Source organism: Sciurus carolinensis, chromosome 12 (genome assembly GCF_902686445.1).
Source record: "Sciurus carolinensis chromosome 12, mSciCar1.2, whole genome shotgun sequence".
NCBI lineage: Eukaryota > Metazoa > Chordata > Mammalia > Rodentia > Sciuridae > Sciurus > Sciurus carolinensis.
Window position 1 is genome coordinate 112931737 of NC_062224.1, and position 18607 is coordinate 112950343.

General features: G+C 44.5%; 1 protein-coding gene across 3 annotated transcripts in view; it reads right to left on the minus strand.

Annotated features, from left to right (window-relative positions):
• The window catches only part of Prrx1 (paired related homeobox 1), a 64566-nt gene extending 62703 nt beyond the window's left edge, over nt 1–1863 (minus strand). For 2 of the 3 annotated variants that reach the window (XM_047521299.1, XM_047521300.1), the window contains exon 1: nt 1523–1860. In XM_047521299.1, coding sequence (XP_047377255.1) covers nt 1523–1763 — 241 coding nt within the window. In that variant the 5' untranslated portion in view covers nt 1764–1860. Of the gene's footprint in view, nt 1–1522 lie in introns of all 3 variants that reach the window. The other variant, XM_047521298.1, reaches the window with a different exon arrangement.
• Between the last annotated feature and the right edge of the window lie 16744 nt (nt 1864–18607).

Below are 18607 nucleotides of genomic sequence, written 5' to 3' on the forward strand. Positions count from 1 at the left end.
AAAATCCAAAGCTCACACCCCCCAAAACAAACAAACAAACAAAAACTCTGTGGCAGCTCCCAGCCCTTACTCTGGACTTCGGACACTGCCTCTTCATTCCTCAAAGTTGGCTGCCTTTCTTTAGTGAAGGGTCAGGCAAATCTCCTTCGCCAGTCCCTGAGGCCCTCTGCAGAAAGTAAGTGGGCATAGGGTAGATTGGCCCCAGGTCCCTCCTGGCTAAAATCGCCAAGGGGCTTTCAGGTCTGAGCTAAAAAAGCAGGGTGAGAGTGGGTACCCAGGAGAAGGCCTCTCCTCTTGACCACTACTACCACTGTGTTCATACCCTATTTCCAACTGTCTCTCCGTCCAGTTTGCTTTATATGTCTATTGTTTGAAAGTCAGAGATGGGCAATGTTTTGTGAAAATCCTAGAATGGTAGCAGGCACCCACAGGTTCCGAATTTCACCAAATAGCTATTAGCAAATAATGTGTGGAAAGAAATCATTTCAGAACTTCCTTCCAGCCAAGTTCAGACTCTGGCAACTTGGAGGAGAGAAGGAATATCTGAGTGCATCGGATGTCACCTGGAATGAGGCAGGTGACAGGTCTGAACGATGGAATACTCTTGCAGTCACGTTTTAGAGGCAAAGCTAATGCCAGACGAGCTTTCATGGTGATGGGGAGGGGGCGATATCAGTCGGTGAGGATGGGGAAGGGTACTCATGCGTGGGCTTTTCTGGAGGTCCAGAGGCCAACAGGCAGAGCTACTCAAACGTGACTCCGGCTTTGGCATTGAAGCCCGCGATTTCCCACTGTTTCCCTCTCTTGCAGGATCATCCCGAGCAGGATCTCGGATTTACCCCTAAAGGACATTCCCTCTGCTTCGCCCGAGTTTACCCAAATCAACCAGCTTTCTGCTCTGCCTCAAACCCACTTGCAGGTGGAAGCGGAACGAGGGAACAGAGAGCAGCCCGGGTGACCGTGACCGAGGCTGGGCGTTCCCGTGCGGCTCGCGGCTTGCGGGCCTGGGGTGCGGGCTCCGGGGGACAGCCCGCGGCGGAGGTCTGCTCCCTGCGCGCGGTGCCGTCCCCGGCGCTCACAGCCGCCCGGGAGGAGCCCTCCGACCGCGCAGCATCTGTAGCCGGGCTCTCCCCCCGCGGAGCTGGCTTTCCAGCTTGCGCCCCGCGGGACCTTTCCCAGCCCAGCGGGCTCGCCCCGCCTGCCGGATGTCGTGGCAGCGGCGCTCGCGCGGGACGGAGCCGCAGCGCGGTGGGCTTGAGCGAGAGTCCCGGGCGGTCGGAGTCGCTGCCCAGCCCGCAAGGCCTCGGGGCCTTTTCCCGACTGCCTCGGCTACGCCCTCCGCGGAGCCTCCTTTTCTGGCCCCTTGCGCCCCATCCGACCGGCCATTTCTCCGGCAGCCGCCGCCACCTCTCCTAGAAAACCGGGGCTTCTCCCGCTGGCACGGGCGCGCTCCCGCCTCCCCACCTGGGCCTCCGCCCTCCATCCCCGCACACACTCCCCGGGGCTCGCGCCCCTCACTCACTGTCCTGCTGCGGGGTGTCGCTGCCACTGGTGAGTCCCGGCGACTCCAGCAGGCTCCTGCCCGCCTCGCCCACGCTTTCGTCCGCCTGGGCTGCCACCATGTCCCCGGCTTCCTCCAGGTCTAGCAGGTGACTGACGGAGAAGTTCTTTTTCGCCTGCAGGGTGTCGAGGTTGCCCGGGCTGTCCAAGCGGCCGCCCAGCGCCGGTTGCCGCTCCAGAACGTGCCCGTAGCTGGAGGTCATGGTCTCCCCCTCCAATCCCACCCACCCCCCTCTTCCCGCTCGAATCAACACCAAACGCTGTGGGCGCGAGGGGGGAGAGGAGCCGAGTGGGGAAGAAAGAGGGGGGAGTGGAGAGAGAGAGAGAGAGAGAGAGAGAGAGAGAGAGAGAGAGAGAGAGAGAGAGAGAGAGAGAGAGAAGGATAGGAAGGCCAAAAGAAAAAAAAAAAAAAAAAAGGAAAAGAGGGCGGGGGACCCCTTTCAGCAGAGCAGAGCGTTCTGCACCAGCAGCCTCCCGCAGCCTTAGTTGCTTTCCTGGAGCCAAGTCCCGCCGATCCAAAGAGATAATCCACACCAAAAAATAAAATTTAAAAAGTTACCCTATGTTTAAGTCAGGAGCAAAAAAAATTCCCTTCCAACTCTCAAAAAGCATCCACACGCGCACACTAAAAATAATAATAGGGGGAGAAAGAAAGGGGAGGCCAGCAGGCGGGGGAGTTAGGCAAACAGAAGAAGAGGGAAGAAGGGGTGGGAGAGAAGAATCAAAGTGGGTTTAAAAAAAAAGGTTAAAGGAGTTATTCCCCGGCAAGAGTTCAAGCACCAACAGAAGAAGGCTTGTTCCAGCTTTAAAACATCTTCAAGCAAACGTGTTCCCCCCTCTCTGCACTCCTGTGGATTCTCAGGAGTGACTAAAGTTTCAGGAGGAGAGGGTGATGTCTTGCAGATGTATTAGAGAGCAGGATTCTCACTTTACTTTTCGTAAGGAATAAAAAAATAAAAAATTAAAAAAATTAAAAATAGGACTTTAAGAGTAGGAAGGAGGGTGGCGCGGGTCCCCCCTTCCCCTTCTCTCTCTCTCTCTCTCTCTCTTTCTCTCTCTCCCCCTCTTCTTGCTGAGCGCCTTTTTCCTTCTCAGTTGGATCAAGAAGCTCTCTGGCACTTCAAAAGGCACAAACTGGCATGCAGAGGAGGCTTTGTAGGGAATACAAGAAAATTGGAGACCCCAGGGAGGGCAGATCTCGACTTAATAGGAGCCTGTAATTACGTGGCAAAGCCTTTGTGCCGCGCCTGACGTTTTACAGACCCCCTTTCTCCATCACAATCTCCTTCTTCCTCCTTTCCCTCGGACCAAAAAACAGTCTGATTAAGAAAACCCCCTTTGCCAACATCAGAGCCAGAGAGAAAGGAGAGGGAGGGAGCAAGAGGGAGAGAGGGAGGAGGGAGAGAAGAGGGAGGGAAGGGAACTAGAGAGCCCCTTTGGATTTTTAAAGTAAGGTCTAATTATCATTCCCCTGCAATAGTATCACAGGGAGAGAAGACAAACTGAAACTCACAGTCACTTCAAACGGGCTGATTATTTTGCTTCGGCATTAACTCCTCCAGATTTGTTTAAGATCCTGTAGGAAAATCTCATTTGCATGTTTTGATAACAGCTACAGGGAAACTTGTTGGGGGAAAAAAATCCACAACTATCACAATCAAAATTTCTTTCCCTTCTGTTCTTCCCCCGTTTAACGTTTTCTGTTGTTCTAACAGTTTGGGGGTGGGAGTTCAGGGAGAGTCAGAGAGAACGAGCGAGCGAGAGAGAGCAAGCATATTATGGCTACGTCTGCTCTGTAGAGACAGCCTATTAAAAATGTAATAAAATAACAAAGTGATAATAACGGGAGGCTCTCCCACGCTTTTCCTGCGCACCGAAGGAAGGTCGGGGACTAGAAGGCACCAAATCGATTCGCGGTTTTCCCTGCGGTTAGGAATCTCGGGGCCAAAGGCAATAGAAAATTTAAATATTTATTAAGTTGGAGGAAAGGACTCCAGGAGTATATCACAACCGTCCCTCAATCCTGCCAATTTTTTTAACCTTTTTAGTGCGCCGAGATCGCTTCCTCGTGCGACGACGCTTAGCCCAGAGGGTCCCGCCGCCCCAGCTCGGAGCGGACTGGAGCACGCCGGGGCGGGCGGCGCGGGCAGGCTGCAGCGCGGCTGTGCGTCCGGCCGGGCGCGGGCGGCTCCGAGAGCGGGGCGGACGCACCCCCGCAGGTCCACGCACAATGCTCTGTCGTCGTCTGCCCAGCACTACCGACAGAGGACCGAGAGGTGCCGAGCCGTTTTTTTCATGACCCGTCGGAATTTGGTAACAACTTTAATAGTCTCATTAGAAATGAGTTACTGTATGACGAGTAAGTAAAACATCGCACGCTTATTTATGGCGCGGCATGCGCCCCAGCCACGCACACGCATCCAGCGGGCTCCCCGCTCCCTTGATTGATAGGGTTTTCTCCCTCCTACAGCCCAGAGGGTCGACTGAAGAGAAAGAAGAGTTCGAGTGTGTGTAAATGGTTTCTGGGCTCCAAACGGCATCGTTAGCCCAGAACTTCCAGCCCTGATCTGGGAAAAGAACATTTGATGCCATCAAAGGGCTGCGGATTGAAACCAGATGTGCTCGCCTCGGTTCTTTCCATGCATTTAATTAAGGAGCCAGGATGGAGGAGACTTTTTCATCATTAGTCCACCCTCTTCCCCTCCTCTGCCCGCCCCCTCCCCCTCCCCCGGGGCCGCCGTACCCCCGACCGGGAGCCCGGAGCCCGGCCAGCGCCGCGCAGGTCGCTCAGCCCCTGCGCAGAACCCGCTCCAGGCAGTGAACATCTGTCGGCCTCCGAGCCGCGCCAGCCGGACGCGCGTGGGGCGGGCGCGCGTGGGGCGGGGCTGCCCTCCCCAGGACCGCCAGCTCCGCCGCCTCAGAGCCTGAGCCCGGGCCGCGCGGGCTCCCGCCAGCCGCTGGAGTGAACGCGACCACAGCGCGCGCAGGCGTTTCCCCTCCGCGCTCGGCTCTGTGTGCTCCGGTCAAGGCCGAGGAGCGCTGCCGCCTTCCCTGCCACGCCGCGGGCATGTGTCCCCACGTCCCCACAGCGGATCGGCCTTCCCGCAACCTCGCCAGGACCGGGGAGCACACCGCACCGCTCCCGCCCCTCAGTTCTCCACACCCGTTCACACAGTTGCGTGTCTCTTCGTCCCGGCACCGGCCGAATTGCCCTTTGAGACAAAGGTCTGGGTAAGGGGTCGGGACTTCTGGGCTCCCGAAACAGGCAATTTCCCCGAGACCCAGGGACCTCGGTCAGTTGGGGGCACCTCGCCCTTTGAAGGGGGTTCACTTCGTCCCAGCGTGCAGGTGGCATGGTTGAGACCAAGGAAAAGCAGCAGGAATTGGGGGTCCTAGGTGAGCACCTGGAAGCACGGTCAGAGGTCTCCACTTACTTTGGTCACGTTCTCCAAAGGCATCAGGCGCGTTTTTAAAATCACCTACAGTTCATATCCGCCAGTCCTACCAATACAGCTAGGATGCTAACGGTTTCAGCAAAAACATCTGGACATACTCGCTAAACATTTGCCGACCAAATATGTTTATATATGATTTTCTATGCGCAACATTTTCCTCCAAATGTCCCTACGGCTGAAAGTTCAAATACAAGCTGACTGCGCCCGGCTTCTCCAACCCAGGCGGCATAGCTCCAGCCTCTGCTTTAAAGGCCAGAGGTCGGGGACCTTCGCTCTCGGAAAGGGGGTGACCTTTGAAGACTATGGGAGCACAGAATGTCTCCCCCGAGTTGGAACTCAGGGGCAGAGTCCTAGTGTGCTCTGGGAAAGGGAGCATCTGGCAGGGGACGGGTTTGCAGCCACCCAGGAGGGAGAGGCGGGCAACAGGGTCCACTCCCAACGCGGTGTGTTTTGGAATGCCGCGGAGGTTTCGTGGTACCCTTCACCACTGAAGAGAGGCTCCTCCTTGGGGACTATGCTATATGTCTCAGCGGCAGGTTCTAAGTTGCAGTGTCCTCCTGTCCCTACATCACCACAGGGAGTCGTCGGCCCCATGGGCTGCACTGGACACATCTGCTAGGCAGCAAATCCTCAAGGCAAGTAGCACCCTGCAAAATTGCCCCACACCTGTTTTTGGGGAGTGGAGTCTTTGCCTGTGTTTTTCCTCTTCCTCTTTTTCTCTATTAATAATCACAAATGTATTGGATCTGCCCTGATTGTGTTTATATACAACATTTGTAACTTGTTGAGATTCTGGATTGTAATTTAAAACTATCAGAATAATTCTACAGGGAAATTCAAGACAGTGCTTTTACCCAGGAAGGAACCGAAGGTGCGTTCAGACTGCAGAAGGCATTCACAGAATGGATCTGGGCTGTCATCTTCCCAGCTCGCCGGCTGCAGGCCAGGGAGAGTCCTCCCAAAGCCCAAAGGTCACTGCGCCTAGCCTCTCCACTCCCAGGCTTTAGTCAGTGCTCCTTAGAGGGGTGGACCAGAGTTCTGTGGGCTCAGGTTGCAGTTCCCCAGGAGAGCCAAGTGCCTCCAGAATTTCGGGAACTAACATATGGCAGAAAGATGTCTGGAGAGGAGTCTAGGAGAAACTGTGTCTGACAGCACAGGCTCATCTCCCAAGCAGGCAGCGGGCCTAGCCTGGGAACTTAGAAGGCCCTAGAGAAAAATGGCCTGCTGCTGCCCCTGTCGTTCCTTAATCACTATTTTGCTTTCCCCATGTAACTTCCTCTTAGGAATAGTTGGAAGGAAAACATTTCTAACTTCAACCCCTTGAACATGTGTAGGCCTTCGTTCAGCTTTAGCTTTGACTTCCACCCATCAATCAATATTTATTAAAGTTTGAAGCCCTGGATGATGTAACTAACCAGAACGCTCTTCCTCACGACCCTTCCAGCTTCTGAGAGTGGCTTTCTAATCATCCTTTCTTCCCTACTCCCTTTAGAATAATTCCCACTTGGGATTCCTCCCCAAGTAAGTGGGAGTGAAGCTGGGACTAGGAAGAAGTTGCCAAGAAACCAGACCAAGGTAAGAAGGAGGCTTGGTTCACAGCCTTTGCCGTGGGTGGTCCTACTCACAGGTTTGGTATTGATTACTGTCCAGGGCTTCCCTGGCACTGGAAGCTGGCAGAACTCTGCCTCATCTGGCTAGCAGAATGTCCCCCACCCTTAGCTTTCCTTCTGAACTAGAAGCAGGAGCTGCACTCCCTGACATGTTAATAAGCTGACAGGTAATCACGTATGACAGGTCACAGGTTTCATGACACACAAAGAAGCGAGTTTTCCCCCCATACAAATGTGCTATGGGGTGGAAATGCTCTCTTGCTCATGGTTGAGAATCTAGTACATATTCATCCACAATGAATCAGGAAAGAGTGAAATGCAAGATGGATTCTGCAGGGTATCTGTTATTTAATGTTTTGAGAAGGAGACTTTAGGCCAGGCCTCCCCTTTGCCCTTCCAACTCTGGTTCTTGCAATCATAAGTGATGTTTCAGAAACATTCTTCCTGTATGCATGGCTGAATGCTTTCCACCCGTCCCAACTCCTTCCAATAGCCCTGTCACATTATTTTGAAATTGTTTCAATACTGAAAGCAACAGGAATAAACACATTACCAAGTAGAAAGTGGAGCTTCTATCACAGTCGGGGAAGCCCAGCTAATTCGGTTGGGACCTAGGACAGTTTCAGTGGGCCCATCTGCTCCTCTAACCACGGGACACTGGCTTGCAAACACCATTACGATAGCTTTAGCTAGAGACACCACTGGCCTGCACATTGGTGATGCAGTAAGCGTTCCTTAGGCCTTATTCCACTGAACACCTCTGCTGGAATTGACGGTGTTGAGCGAGCAGTCTCTTTTAGAAATTCTCCTAGTCCTTATGCCACTTTCTTTTGGTCTTCATGGAGTAGAGTTTCCCCTTTTAACTACTGATATTTTCCAGAGTTCTTCTGTCTGTCATTCTTACTGTCCATCACAATAAATAGGTTGCTTTTAGAAGATCTCATACATTTTCATGGGTGAACTAATGCTTGTTTGTCAACATGTCTAAAATTTAAATCCAAGAGTTGGTCACCTATTTACTCTGTTGCCTTGGACAAACTGGAAATGTTACCTCTCTCAGTTTACTCATCATTCGGATAAGACTAATCATGACACCAATGACTTATATTCATGCAAATTAAGTGCAAGTGCATGCAGTCCATTTACCATGGTGTTTGGCATATAGCAATCCTTGAAAATTAAAAGACAGCTATCTTCTTGCTGGACATGCACATTTATTAAACCAACTTAAAAAACTGAACATCCCAAACTGACCTGACCATCTTCTCCCCACCCTCCTCCTCATTCTCAGAAGAGAACCAAAGAGTGATCCCAAATTCCTCCCTCTCTGACACCACCTCCAGCTTCTCCAGATAATCACTGATGTCTACCCCTGTTGTCTAGCTATTACATGGCCCCTGCCACAAAATGACCAACAAGTGCTAATGAAATGGGAACTGAAGATTAAGTAATACTGGAGTAGGAGAACCAACCACACTACATGTGAGTACAGAGGTATGATATTAGTGTGCTCATGTTATAGAAGCAAGCATCAATTAGTAGTGAAGGGATGTTGCCAAATGCCCCCTGAAAAGATGTGTGTAGGGGCCATACCTTCTCTGCCAGGTGGAAACCAGGCCTTACTCACCAGGTCAATTCAAATGTACCACAAATGGTCGTCGGGAGAATTAAGAAGGAAAATAAAGGGAAAGTGCTTTATTGTAGTCAATATCCAACAGCTGTTAATTCCTTTTCTCTGCTCTTTCCCTCATACTCAGATGATCCAGTTTATTTTGTACTGCACAGAAGAATAGGTGGCTCAGTTCTTACTCATCCTGTATTTTAGAAAAATCCTTTAAGGATGGGCACATGCAGGTAACTAAGATGCTTAAAACTGGGAATGGTTCCAGGCAAGCAGCAGCACATGGAGCCACCAGGGAAACTATTTGTAACCCTCAGTCTTGCAGGAAGAGAGCTCATTCCTGGTGGGAATTTTGTGTCTCACTCTGAGATTTAAGGCATCTGCATGCTCTCTAGATTCTTGACCCTGCAGAAGACATCTGAGCAGAGGTCCCAGGCTGGCTTGGTACCTCTTCAAGATCCCAGGTTTTGGACCCTGGAACTCTGTTTATAGGTTAGGCAGAAGTATGGTGGAATCCTACAGGACAGGTATAAAATGCTTTAGGCCTGGGTAAGTTTGGCTGACTTGACACCTGCGAGGTCCCTGGGCAGACTTTTTGGCTATTCATGGCATAGTCAGTGAGTGAGCCACTGTGGATGACCTTCCTTGGCTACTGCTCCCATAAATCTGGAGCTGAGCACAGCCTACTTCTCTACCTGCTTTCCTCCCCCAATCCTTCACAAATCTCCACCTTTCTAACCAGCCCCCTCCCCTGCCCCCCCCTGCCCTCCCCTTCTCCTCTAAAGCTAGCTCATGAATAAACAGCCAGGCTGTTTGCCGTTTCTTTTCTGATTACATATGTTAGGTTAAGTATATATTTTTACCCTCCTTTTTTCTGTTTTTCTTCTGTTAAATATACTTGCATCTGTCTTTTATCAAGTTTTGCTGCACAATAAATAGTAGTAACACAGTTTTGGAGACTTTTTTTTCCTGCCTGCCTCAAAGGGAGGCACTGAGATAATGTGTATGTAACTTAGTGTAAAAGGTGCGATTGCATATGAGAGTCTTTGCAACTATCTTTACCTCCAGTTATCTTTTCCTACTATATTTATCTTGCCATTTATCACTACAAATAAGGATTTAAACAGTTGAGGTGAGAAACCTGATTTTTTAAAAAAATCTAAAATAATGTATTAGTTTAATACTCTGCAGATCACAACCTACTACTTAGGTCACTATGCACCTCTCCTATGTGGCACGTGCCTTTGTATTTTATGAATCCACTGCCCACTCTGCAGGAAGGCACTGGAACTGCCTCCCCCAGCACACACAAACTCACCATAAACAAACTCACTGCCCTTTGTATTAAGGTACAACATGGGGGCTGGGGTTGTGGCTCAGTGGTAGAGCTCTTGCCTAGCACCGTGTGAGGCACTGGGTTCGACCCTCAGCACCACATAAAAATAAATAAATAAAGGTATCATGTCCATCTACAACTAAAAATATTTTTTTAAAAAGTACAGCATGTGTGATTATGTACAGTACCTAGTACTTAATAAAAGTTACCATACTGGTTTACATATTTAACATACCATGCTTTTTATAGTTCCTTAGAGTATATGCCTACTTATAAGCAATAAAAAAGCTTACTGTAGGACAGTGTGCCATGCTCAACCAGGGCAACCTCACACAGCTTGTCTTGGCTGCATCACAAGCCCACATTGAGTGATCTACCCATGCCATCTAGATTTGTGCAAGTACATGCTTAGATGTTCACACGATGAAGGAATTACCTAACGTTGCACCTCTCAGAAGAGATGCCCATGGTTAAGGGACACAGGGTTACATATTAGTAATCATTCACAACAAGGAGGGGCTAGGAAAGAATAGAGTTACTTCATATTAGGTAGAATGGAGTGAAGGGAGGGGAAGAAATGATAGTGGAATGAAACAGACATTATTACCTTCATGTATGTGTATGACTGCATGATCGATGTGATCCTGCAATATGCAGAATCAGAAAAATGAGAGATTACACTCCATTTGCATATGATCTACCAAAATGTATAAATGCATCCTACTGTCATGTACCACTACTTAGAACAAATAAAATAAAATAAATTTAAAAAACAAATAGTCTAAATAGGCCAATTAAAAGACCTTAAATGTTGTGCCACTATAGGCTACTAAGAGAGTCACTTCTTAAAGTCAAAGAGAAGTTGAGAGCAAACAGATAGAAAGCATACTTCATGCAAGCAGTAGCAAAAAGATATTACCACCACATAACATAGGCTTAAAAATAAGAGGCATGTTAGAGATGAAGAAGGATACTTAATAAGGACAGTAAAATCAATGTTATAGGGAGATATAATTTAAATTCATGTGCATCTATTAATTTGGCTTCCAAAAATAAACATCAGAAATTGGATAAAATAAGAGGAGAAATATATAATCATAGAGGATATTTAATATGTCTATCCCATATCAGACAAGAAAAGAAAACCACAAATTTGTTAAAAAGATGGAGATCTGAAAAACACTTGACCCAGTTGACAAATGCAGAACACTGAAGTCAATAGTGATAGACTGTATGTTCTCCAAAACACATATGTCAACATTGCCCACAACGTTAAATGACCACATGCTGAGTTACTAAACGAGTTTCAAAATTATCAACACTAGTCAATTAAGTAATTAAGCTAGCATTCAAGCAGAATTAAGCTAGGCATCAATAAAAAAAAAATTGAATGCTTGGAAACTAAGCTGTTCCCTTCCATGAACCATTAGTCAAAGAAGAAATTAAAGATGGAAACTAGAAACATTTTGGACTATATGACAATGAAAATCCTTTATATCCAACATACAGAATGGAGCTACTTGATGCAGATTTTATAGTCTTGAGAAACAGTAGGAAAAAAGGACTAAAAATCTGTAATCCAAATATCTATTCCAAAAACTGCAAAATTCTGCAGATTGAACACTAAGCAAATGGGAGGAAGGAAACAATAAAGGGAAGAGTTGAAAATTAATAAAGTAGAAAAAAGAAGGTATAATAGAGAACGTTTGTGAAACTAAAAGAAGCTACTTTGAATAGACCAAGAGAAGCAATCATTTCTTAGCAAGTCTGAGAAAATATAAGAGAAGAATAAATTACTGATATTGGGACAATAAGAGGGAACATTAATTTAAATCCGTAGATTGTAATCTTGTTCAATCTGTAGATTTAAATTAAGTAAATCAAGTAAATCTTTCTTCCTTACTTACTTCTCCCCTCCCTCCCTCCCTTTCTGGCAGGGCTGGGGAGAACCCAGGGCCTTGTACCCCAAAGGCAAGTGCTCTCTCACTGCCTCAGTACTCCAAATAAATCCTTAGAGAGGATTATCAATGTTTTTATTCTAATAAATTTGAAAATTCAGAAGAAATGGGCACATTCCTAGGAAAAAAAAGTATCAAAATTGACACAAATAATTAAAACATGAGTAATTTTCACAATTTTCAAGAAACTGAATGTGTAATTTTCCCCACAAAAGGATCTTCAGGCACAGATGGCAGTAAGGGTCAATTCTTCCAATGACTTAAAGAAGAATAGCAACATTATAAAAACTCTGATGAAGGGTAAAAAAAGAGGAAATGCTTCTTAACTTATTTTATGATACCAATATAATCCTGACAACAATATCAAAAGGAGACATTACAAGAAAATGAAATCACAAAAAAAATTAAGGCAAATTTTTATAAATAAACACATAAAACTTCTAAACAAAATACCAGCAAATCAAATAAAAATTATATACAAAAGCCTAATAATACTTCACAATTGAGTTTATTGGAATGCAAGGTTGGTTAAATATTTTAAAAACTAACCAATGTGATTTGCCACTTTGGAACAAAAGAGAAAAATTACATGTTTATCTCAGTGATGAAGTAAAAACATTTGATAAAATTCTGCATTTATAAATGTGTTGGAATTGATGAGTGCCTCCTTCATGTCTCCTAACTTCTCTTTTATAGTTCTGTTGTTTATCTCTCTGTGTTGTATTTTGAATGACTTCCTTGGATCTGTTTTCCAATTTATTTGCTATTTCTTTAGCAGGATCTGGACTACTGTTCCACCCATCTACTGAATCATTTTATTTCAGGGAATATCAACATTAATTGACTTGTTCATACTCTCCCGTTTTTCCCTAATGACTTCTATCATTTCTTTTATTTTTTTAATGCTTTGAATATATTTAATCTCTTTAAGATTGATTTATTATCATTCTTTAATGTAAAAAAATTTCCATTTGTGTATTCAGTGACTCTTCTTCAAGGTAGTTTATTCATTTGTGATTGTTATTTTTTTAATAAGGAACTCTAAAAATAATTGCTAAAATGGTGTATCTAAAAATCAAATTTGACCAAAAATCTAGACAAAAATTTCTTGGAAAATAAAAGTGTGGAGTGAAATAATTATAAGACCTTTGTAAGAAAGATAAAGAAAATGGTTAATTTTAGACTTTCTTAAATTAAGTTAAATTAAGTTTGTATGTTACAAATTTGAGGTTAACCACTAAAGAATATAAATAGAACATATAATTTCAAACCCATGAGGGGAAAATGAAGAATTAAGAAAATTCAATAAAATCAATAGAAGAAAACAAGAAAATGTGGAGATGCATAGTTAATATAAAACACTAAGCTCAGCATAGCACCACCCACAGCTCATTATCCAGAATTGGTAACACAAGATTCAAGGGAAAAATTCAGCATTGTGATACCAATGAACAACATATTTAAAGCAAATGATCCCTAACAACCAAAAAAATAGGCAGGGCAGAACTAATACACAATTTAAATAACTATTTTATTCATGAGATAGACTGCCATATAGCAACTAAAAATAAATGACTGCTGCATGTCAATAGTGTGCATGTCTACACTGATGGATCTACACTTCTCTTAGCATAGCATTGACTATTGGAAAATAGTATTGACTATAAAAGGTGCACAAGTATATATCAGTACGGTAACATTTGTATGGTGATTTAAAAACACAAGACAACACTGGGTTTATAGACTTGTAAAACTTAAAAGTTCAGAATTGCCAGATTAACACCAAATTCATGATAGTGCTTGCCTTTATAGAAGGAGGAAAATAACAGAACAGAAAACAAAAGTCACTTCAACTTCATAATGTTTTATTTTTGCCAAAAAAAATGAGTGAAGAAATAATACTTAATGAAGTAGTAATAATAAAAGGTACCTATGTTAGTTTGCACATGCGTGCACACGCACGCACATTATCTCACCTTCAAGTGTAGCCAAAGCTGTATTCAGGCAAATCCAGAGCCTTAAATGTGGTTTTAAATGTTTTACCACTAAACCAGGAAAAATGACAATCAACTCTCTATAAGTAGCAGGAAACCAAACAAAGCTGTTTTAATCAGCTTTTTCACTGCTGGGACTGAAAGATCTAACCAGAACAATTGTAAAGGAGGAAAGGTTTATCTCACAGTTTCAGAGGTATCAGTCCATAGACAGCTGGCTCCATTTCTCCTGGCTCGAGGTGAGGCTGAACATCATGGAGAAAGTGTGGAGAGAAGCAGCTCACATGAAGTTCAGGAAGCACAGAGAGACTCCACTCTCCAGATACAAATACATACCCCAAAGCCTCGCCCCAATGCCCACCTCCTCCAGCCATATCCCCCTGCCTTCAGCTACCACTCAGTTAATCCCACAGGGGATCAGTTCACTGAATGGGTTGAGGGCTCATAACCCAGTCATTTCTCACCTGAATCTTTTTGCATTGTCTCACACACGAGCTTTTGGGGACACCTCACATCCAAACCATCACAAAAGCTATAAGAACACAAAGGGGTAGATGAATAAAAACAATTTACAAAACTCAATAGTAGTAATAATTTAATAATTTGCAAAAGAAAATAAATAACTCCAAGAGTTAGCAATGGTTAAAATTCATTGACATCTCTTACCTCAGCCAAATACCATACTGGACTGCAGCTGTATGACTCTTGGGAAGGATTTAAACTGTATGATCTGTAACGCCCAAATCTTTGGTTTGTTTCCTTTTGTAAGAAGCCACTGGCTTAATCTCTGCTCACCACCTCTCAACTGGAGGCACTCTTGGCCTTGATGGGACCAACCTTGGGAAACCAGCCTGTTGCAGGGGAGTTGGGGACCTGCCTCTGGGTCTTGGGATAGCATTCTGCTTTCTGTCTCCACAGTGCTGCTGCTCCTTCGACAGCATCACACTCACACAGTTATGCAGGGACAACCACGGATGCACAGAAGAGCACAACACAGCCATGGCTGCAGGTGCGAGAGGCTTTCTTAATTAATTATCGCCTTCTTACTGGGAACCGAGAGACCTGCTGTGCCCGCCACTTTTTAGTTATTAGGGAATGTCTGCGGGCACCCAAGATTTCTATTCCATACCGACCCTTCTCTGGAGAAGCAGCAAGTGCTATAACAGCTGTGTGTGTTTGTTTTCTTTGGGGGCAGATAGAGGCCAAAGAAACCACAAAAAAGTCTCAGTTGCAGTTCTTCCTTCACTTACATAAGGATTACAGAAGCAGGTGCACAGTGTTTGTTTCTTCTGGATGTGAAATAAGGCCTCCGAGTTTTCATATCAATAGTCCACATTTAATCATTTATATTTCATTCAAAAACTGCATTGACCTAATTTCTGTTTACCATTCCTGATTGGAAGCGCCCTTACCCTCGATGGAAACTGTCTTAGCCCAGTGGAACTGAAGAAATCAGAACCTTTATATAGTTTGGTGGGAATGTGTATAAGTATATCTAGTAGGGAAAACAGTGTAGAGGTTCCTGAAAAAATTAAAAATATAACTATCATGTGCTCAGCAATCCCCTACCAGGTATATATCCAAAGGATATGAGGTCAGTAAGTCAAAGAGTTATCTGCATTCTCACTATTTAGAGCATTATTCACAATATCTAAAACATGGAATCAAACTGTCTATCAATGATGAATGGATAAAAAAAATATGGTATATACCCAGTGGAGTGTTACTACTGGAGGCTAAGGCAGTGGACAGAGCTGGAATTTGTTGGTTGAAGGACACAAGATTTCAGGAGGGTTAAGTTCATGATAGCTATCACCATGGTGACTACATTTAAGAAAAATATAGTACATGTTTGAAAATTGCTGAAAGTTGATTTTAAGTTCACACTATTAAAAAAAGTATGTTAAGTAATTCACATGACTTAACATGGTATAGATGAAGTCTGTGTAGAACTGAAATCCTCATTTGAAACATTCTGAATTCTGAGGAGTCAAAAAGATCTAACAGAAAGCTTTGGTGTCTTAGGGATCATAATATTACTCTGAGCTCCCTTTTTGTCATCCCTATTTTTCTTGTCCCTTTTGAGTTTCTGCAGTTTTATACTTGGTTCATTGGATTGGGTCTAAGCTTCAGTAGGTTTTGCAGAATTAAATTCTAAGATGCTGAAGATTTCCATGTTCTATGTCTATTAATTTTCTGAAGATGACAATTTCTGTTAAAACAGACTTAGAGAAATAATTCTCCCAAATCAGTTGAATGATAGGTCTGTTTTATCTTCAATTTTAAAGAAGACCATAAGGATCCAATAAAAGTGCAAAATCTATAAATTTTCTATAAAAGAAATGTTGTGAACCCCACAGCCACCACCAAATCAATTTAATTCACGTTTTAAGACCCCCTGGCTCACAAGATGAAAACCATAAGCTTCAGTTGTTCTGGACTTCTCCATGCTGGGGTATCCCACAGCTCTTGGCTCTTCTATAGGGTGAAGATTTAGGGGATGGGCATCTTGGCTTGGGTCTTTCTGCCACATCATGATGTTGGGATGTCTGCTGTCCATGAGGCCCTGTCAGTACCGACAGACTCCTCCTGCTTCTGATCCGTGCACACACAGAACCCTTTCTTGGTTCTGCTGAGGACTGCCCCGCCATTTCCTCTGGCAGGTTTCAGAATCTTCTCTGCCCCGAGAAGCAGAATGAAGGTCTCTTCTGTTCCAAGAGTTCACAAATCTCTGACTTCTCTTGCCATTCCCCCAGCTCAAGGGAACAGGGTGATTTTCAATAGAATGGAAATCGTTTTCCATTGTGTCCATATTATCAAAGTTCTTTCTACCTCCTCAGCAAACTCTACAACCAGTGATTTCTCCAAAATTTGTGCTTTTAGGAAACATTAGGCAGAATGACTTTGGTGTACTTTTTACTAACTTTCCTATCTGGTATTATATTTCTGAGGTAATGAGAGAAGGACTAGAAATCTTGAATGCAGAGAAGGTAAAAAAATACAGAAAAAGGCATTAATATATCAAAAATAGTATTCTGGGTACACAATTGAAGTGCAAGTGTTCTCAAACCAGTTGCACCTTCCTGTCCTGACTGACAGTCACGACCAACACATGGTGAATACTATCCAGGAAGGCAACATTCAGTCAAAAGTTTCTTTCTTACCTTGTTGGAAAGAAAAACTCAGTACAATTTGACCTAATTAAAGTGTACCAACAGCTATTGTTATCTTCTGATAATAGTATGAGCTAAAGCACACTTTGGTTTAGACTCTGGTGCCTCTGAAATTTCCCAGTGCTTCACTGAGACCCTGCTTTCTAGAATTTGTAAGGAGCTTGTATATTAGTGACATCCCAGTTGCCGCATTAGCCAAGACTAACCCGATGGAAAGCACTCTATTCTATCCAAATATCAGGCTTTGTGGTAAAAGAGAAAAAAATCTATATTGAAAAATTATAGTTGCTATCCAGAGAACTACTTGCCTTGGTCTGTGTGTAGTCACCTTATGAAAGATGTATTTATCAAAAATATTTTTTTAAGGAAGGACTCCAGCTTTCCAGAGATCAATTTCTTCCACACTTTTTCTCCCCCACAAAAGGCAGACATTCCTGAGCTGTCCCATCATCTATCAGAAAAAAAGTCATTCTGTGGAATTTAGGTTACCAGAATAAGAATTCTTTTTAGACTCTTAAGCAGCTATGAGTTCAGAATTTCTGTTCTCACACCACAATTAATATAAGCAATGCTGCTAAAATATAAGGCTTATCTATCACGGTGGTACCAACACTCAACCCAGACTCACAGGTGACATTGGAATGGCATTCACTCATCTCTCAGCAACAGTGTCATCTAGGCACAGTTGAACAAATAAGTGATCACTATTATCTTAGAGGACAAGCCATTAGCAACTATCCAAGCATGACATTTATAATTTTTACATCACAAACTAGATTTCTGGTCTCTAGCCTAGCATGTAGGGAACTTGGGAAATGTCACTCTCATCCTCCAAACAAGAAAAAAAAAAAAAAAAAAAAAAGATGAACAAAGTGAAAATCAACAATTCTTCTTGTATTCATCAGAAAACTGGGGTCTTGGGGCAAACCATTGACCCAAACTGGAGAGGGAGGGATGACAGAATCACAAGTTAGCAGAGCAAAAGCACAGGAGTCAAAACTTTTACCAGAAGCTATAGTAGACAAATTGCTTGAGGTTCACTGTGGGCAAGATTGGGAGTGAAGAACTCCAGGGGGCCCAGTCTTGGGAATCATCTACACTCTGGTAAGTTTTCCCTCCAAGAGCCCTACCAGATTAGGGTAAGATCTGATAAAAAACCTCCTCTGTTTCCGGCAGGAGAGGATAAAAGTTGCCATTTAAGTTCACCCAGAGCATTGTGTTCTCAACAAGGCCTGGTCTCAGGAGAAATTATTTTACTTGAGTCTAAACAACTGGGGTTTTTACCAAAACCTAACTGACCCAGCAGAAGGGAAATACCTGACCCCAGTCCCCTCTGGCATTTCTGACGACCCCAAGGTGGCGGGTGGGGAGTGTGGAGCTTGAAAAGTACTTGTGAAACTCACAGCTCAGGAATGTGCTCATTAAAAATCAGAGACCTGGTAACGGGACCGTAGGACAGTTCCTCTCTCCCGCACCTTGCCCTGGCATCAGCCAGACCCCTGTAGGACAACTAGGGAGTGCAACTAAAAGAACACGCGTTGGGGACTCCATTTAAGAAGATCCCTGGAAGAAAACAAAAAGACAACAGAGAACAACTACAGGGATACCAAGGGAAAGCCTGACCCTGACACCTGCAGGTACAGCAGACAGTAAGCACAGCCAAACCCCAAGTCTGAGGGACACAAGAACCTCAAAAAGTCCATGTTTGCCTGTGTTCCGTTATCCAGTTTGTTATGTTTTGATTTCAACAAAAAGTTGCAAAGTACACTAAAGATCAGGAAACACCGTTTGAAGAGACAGAACAAGCATCAAAAGCAGACTCTCATATGTCTAGGGCATTGGACTTATTAGACTGAAAATTTAAAACAACGATGATTAATGTGCTAGAATCTGTAATGGA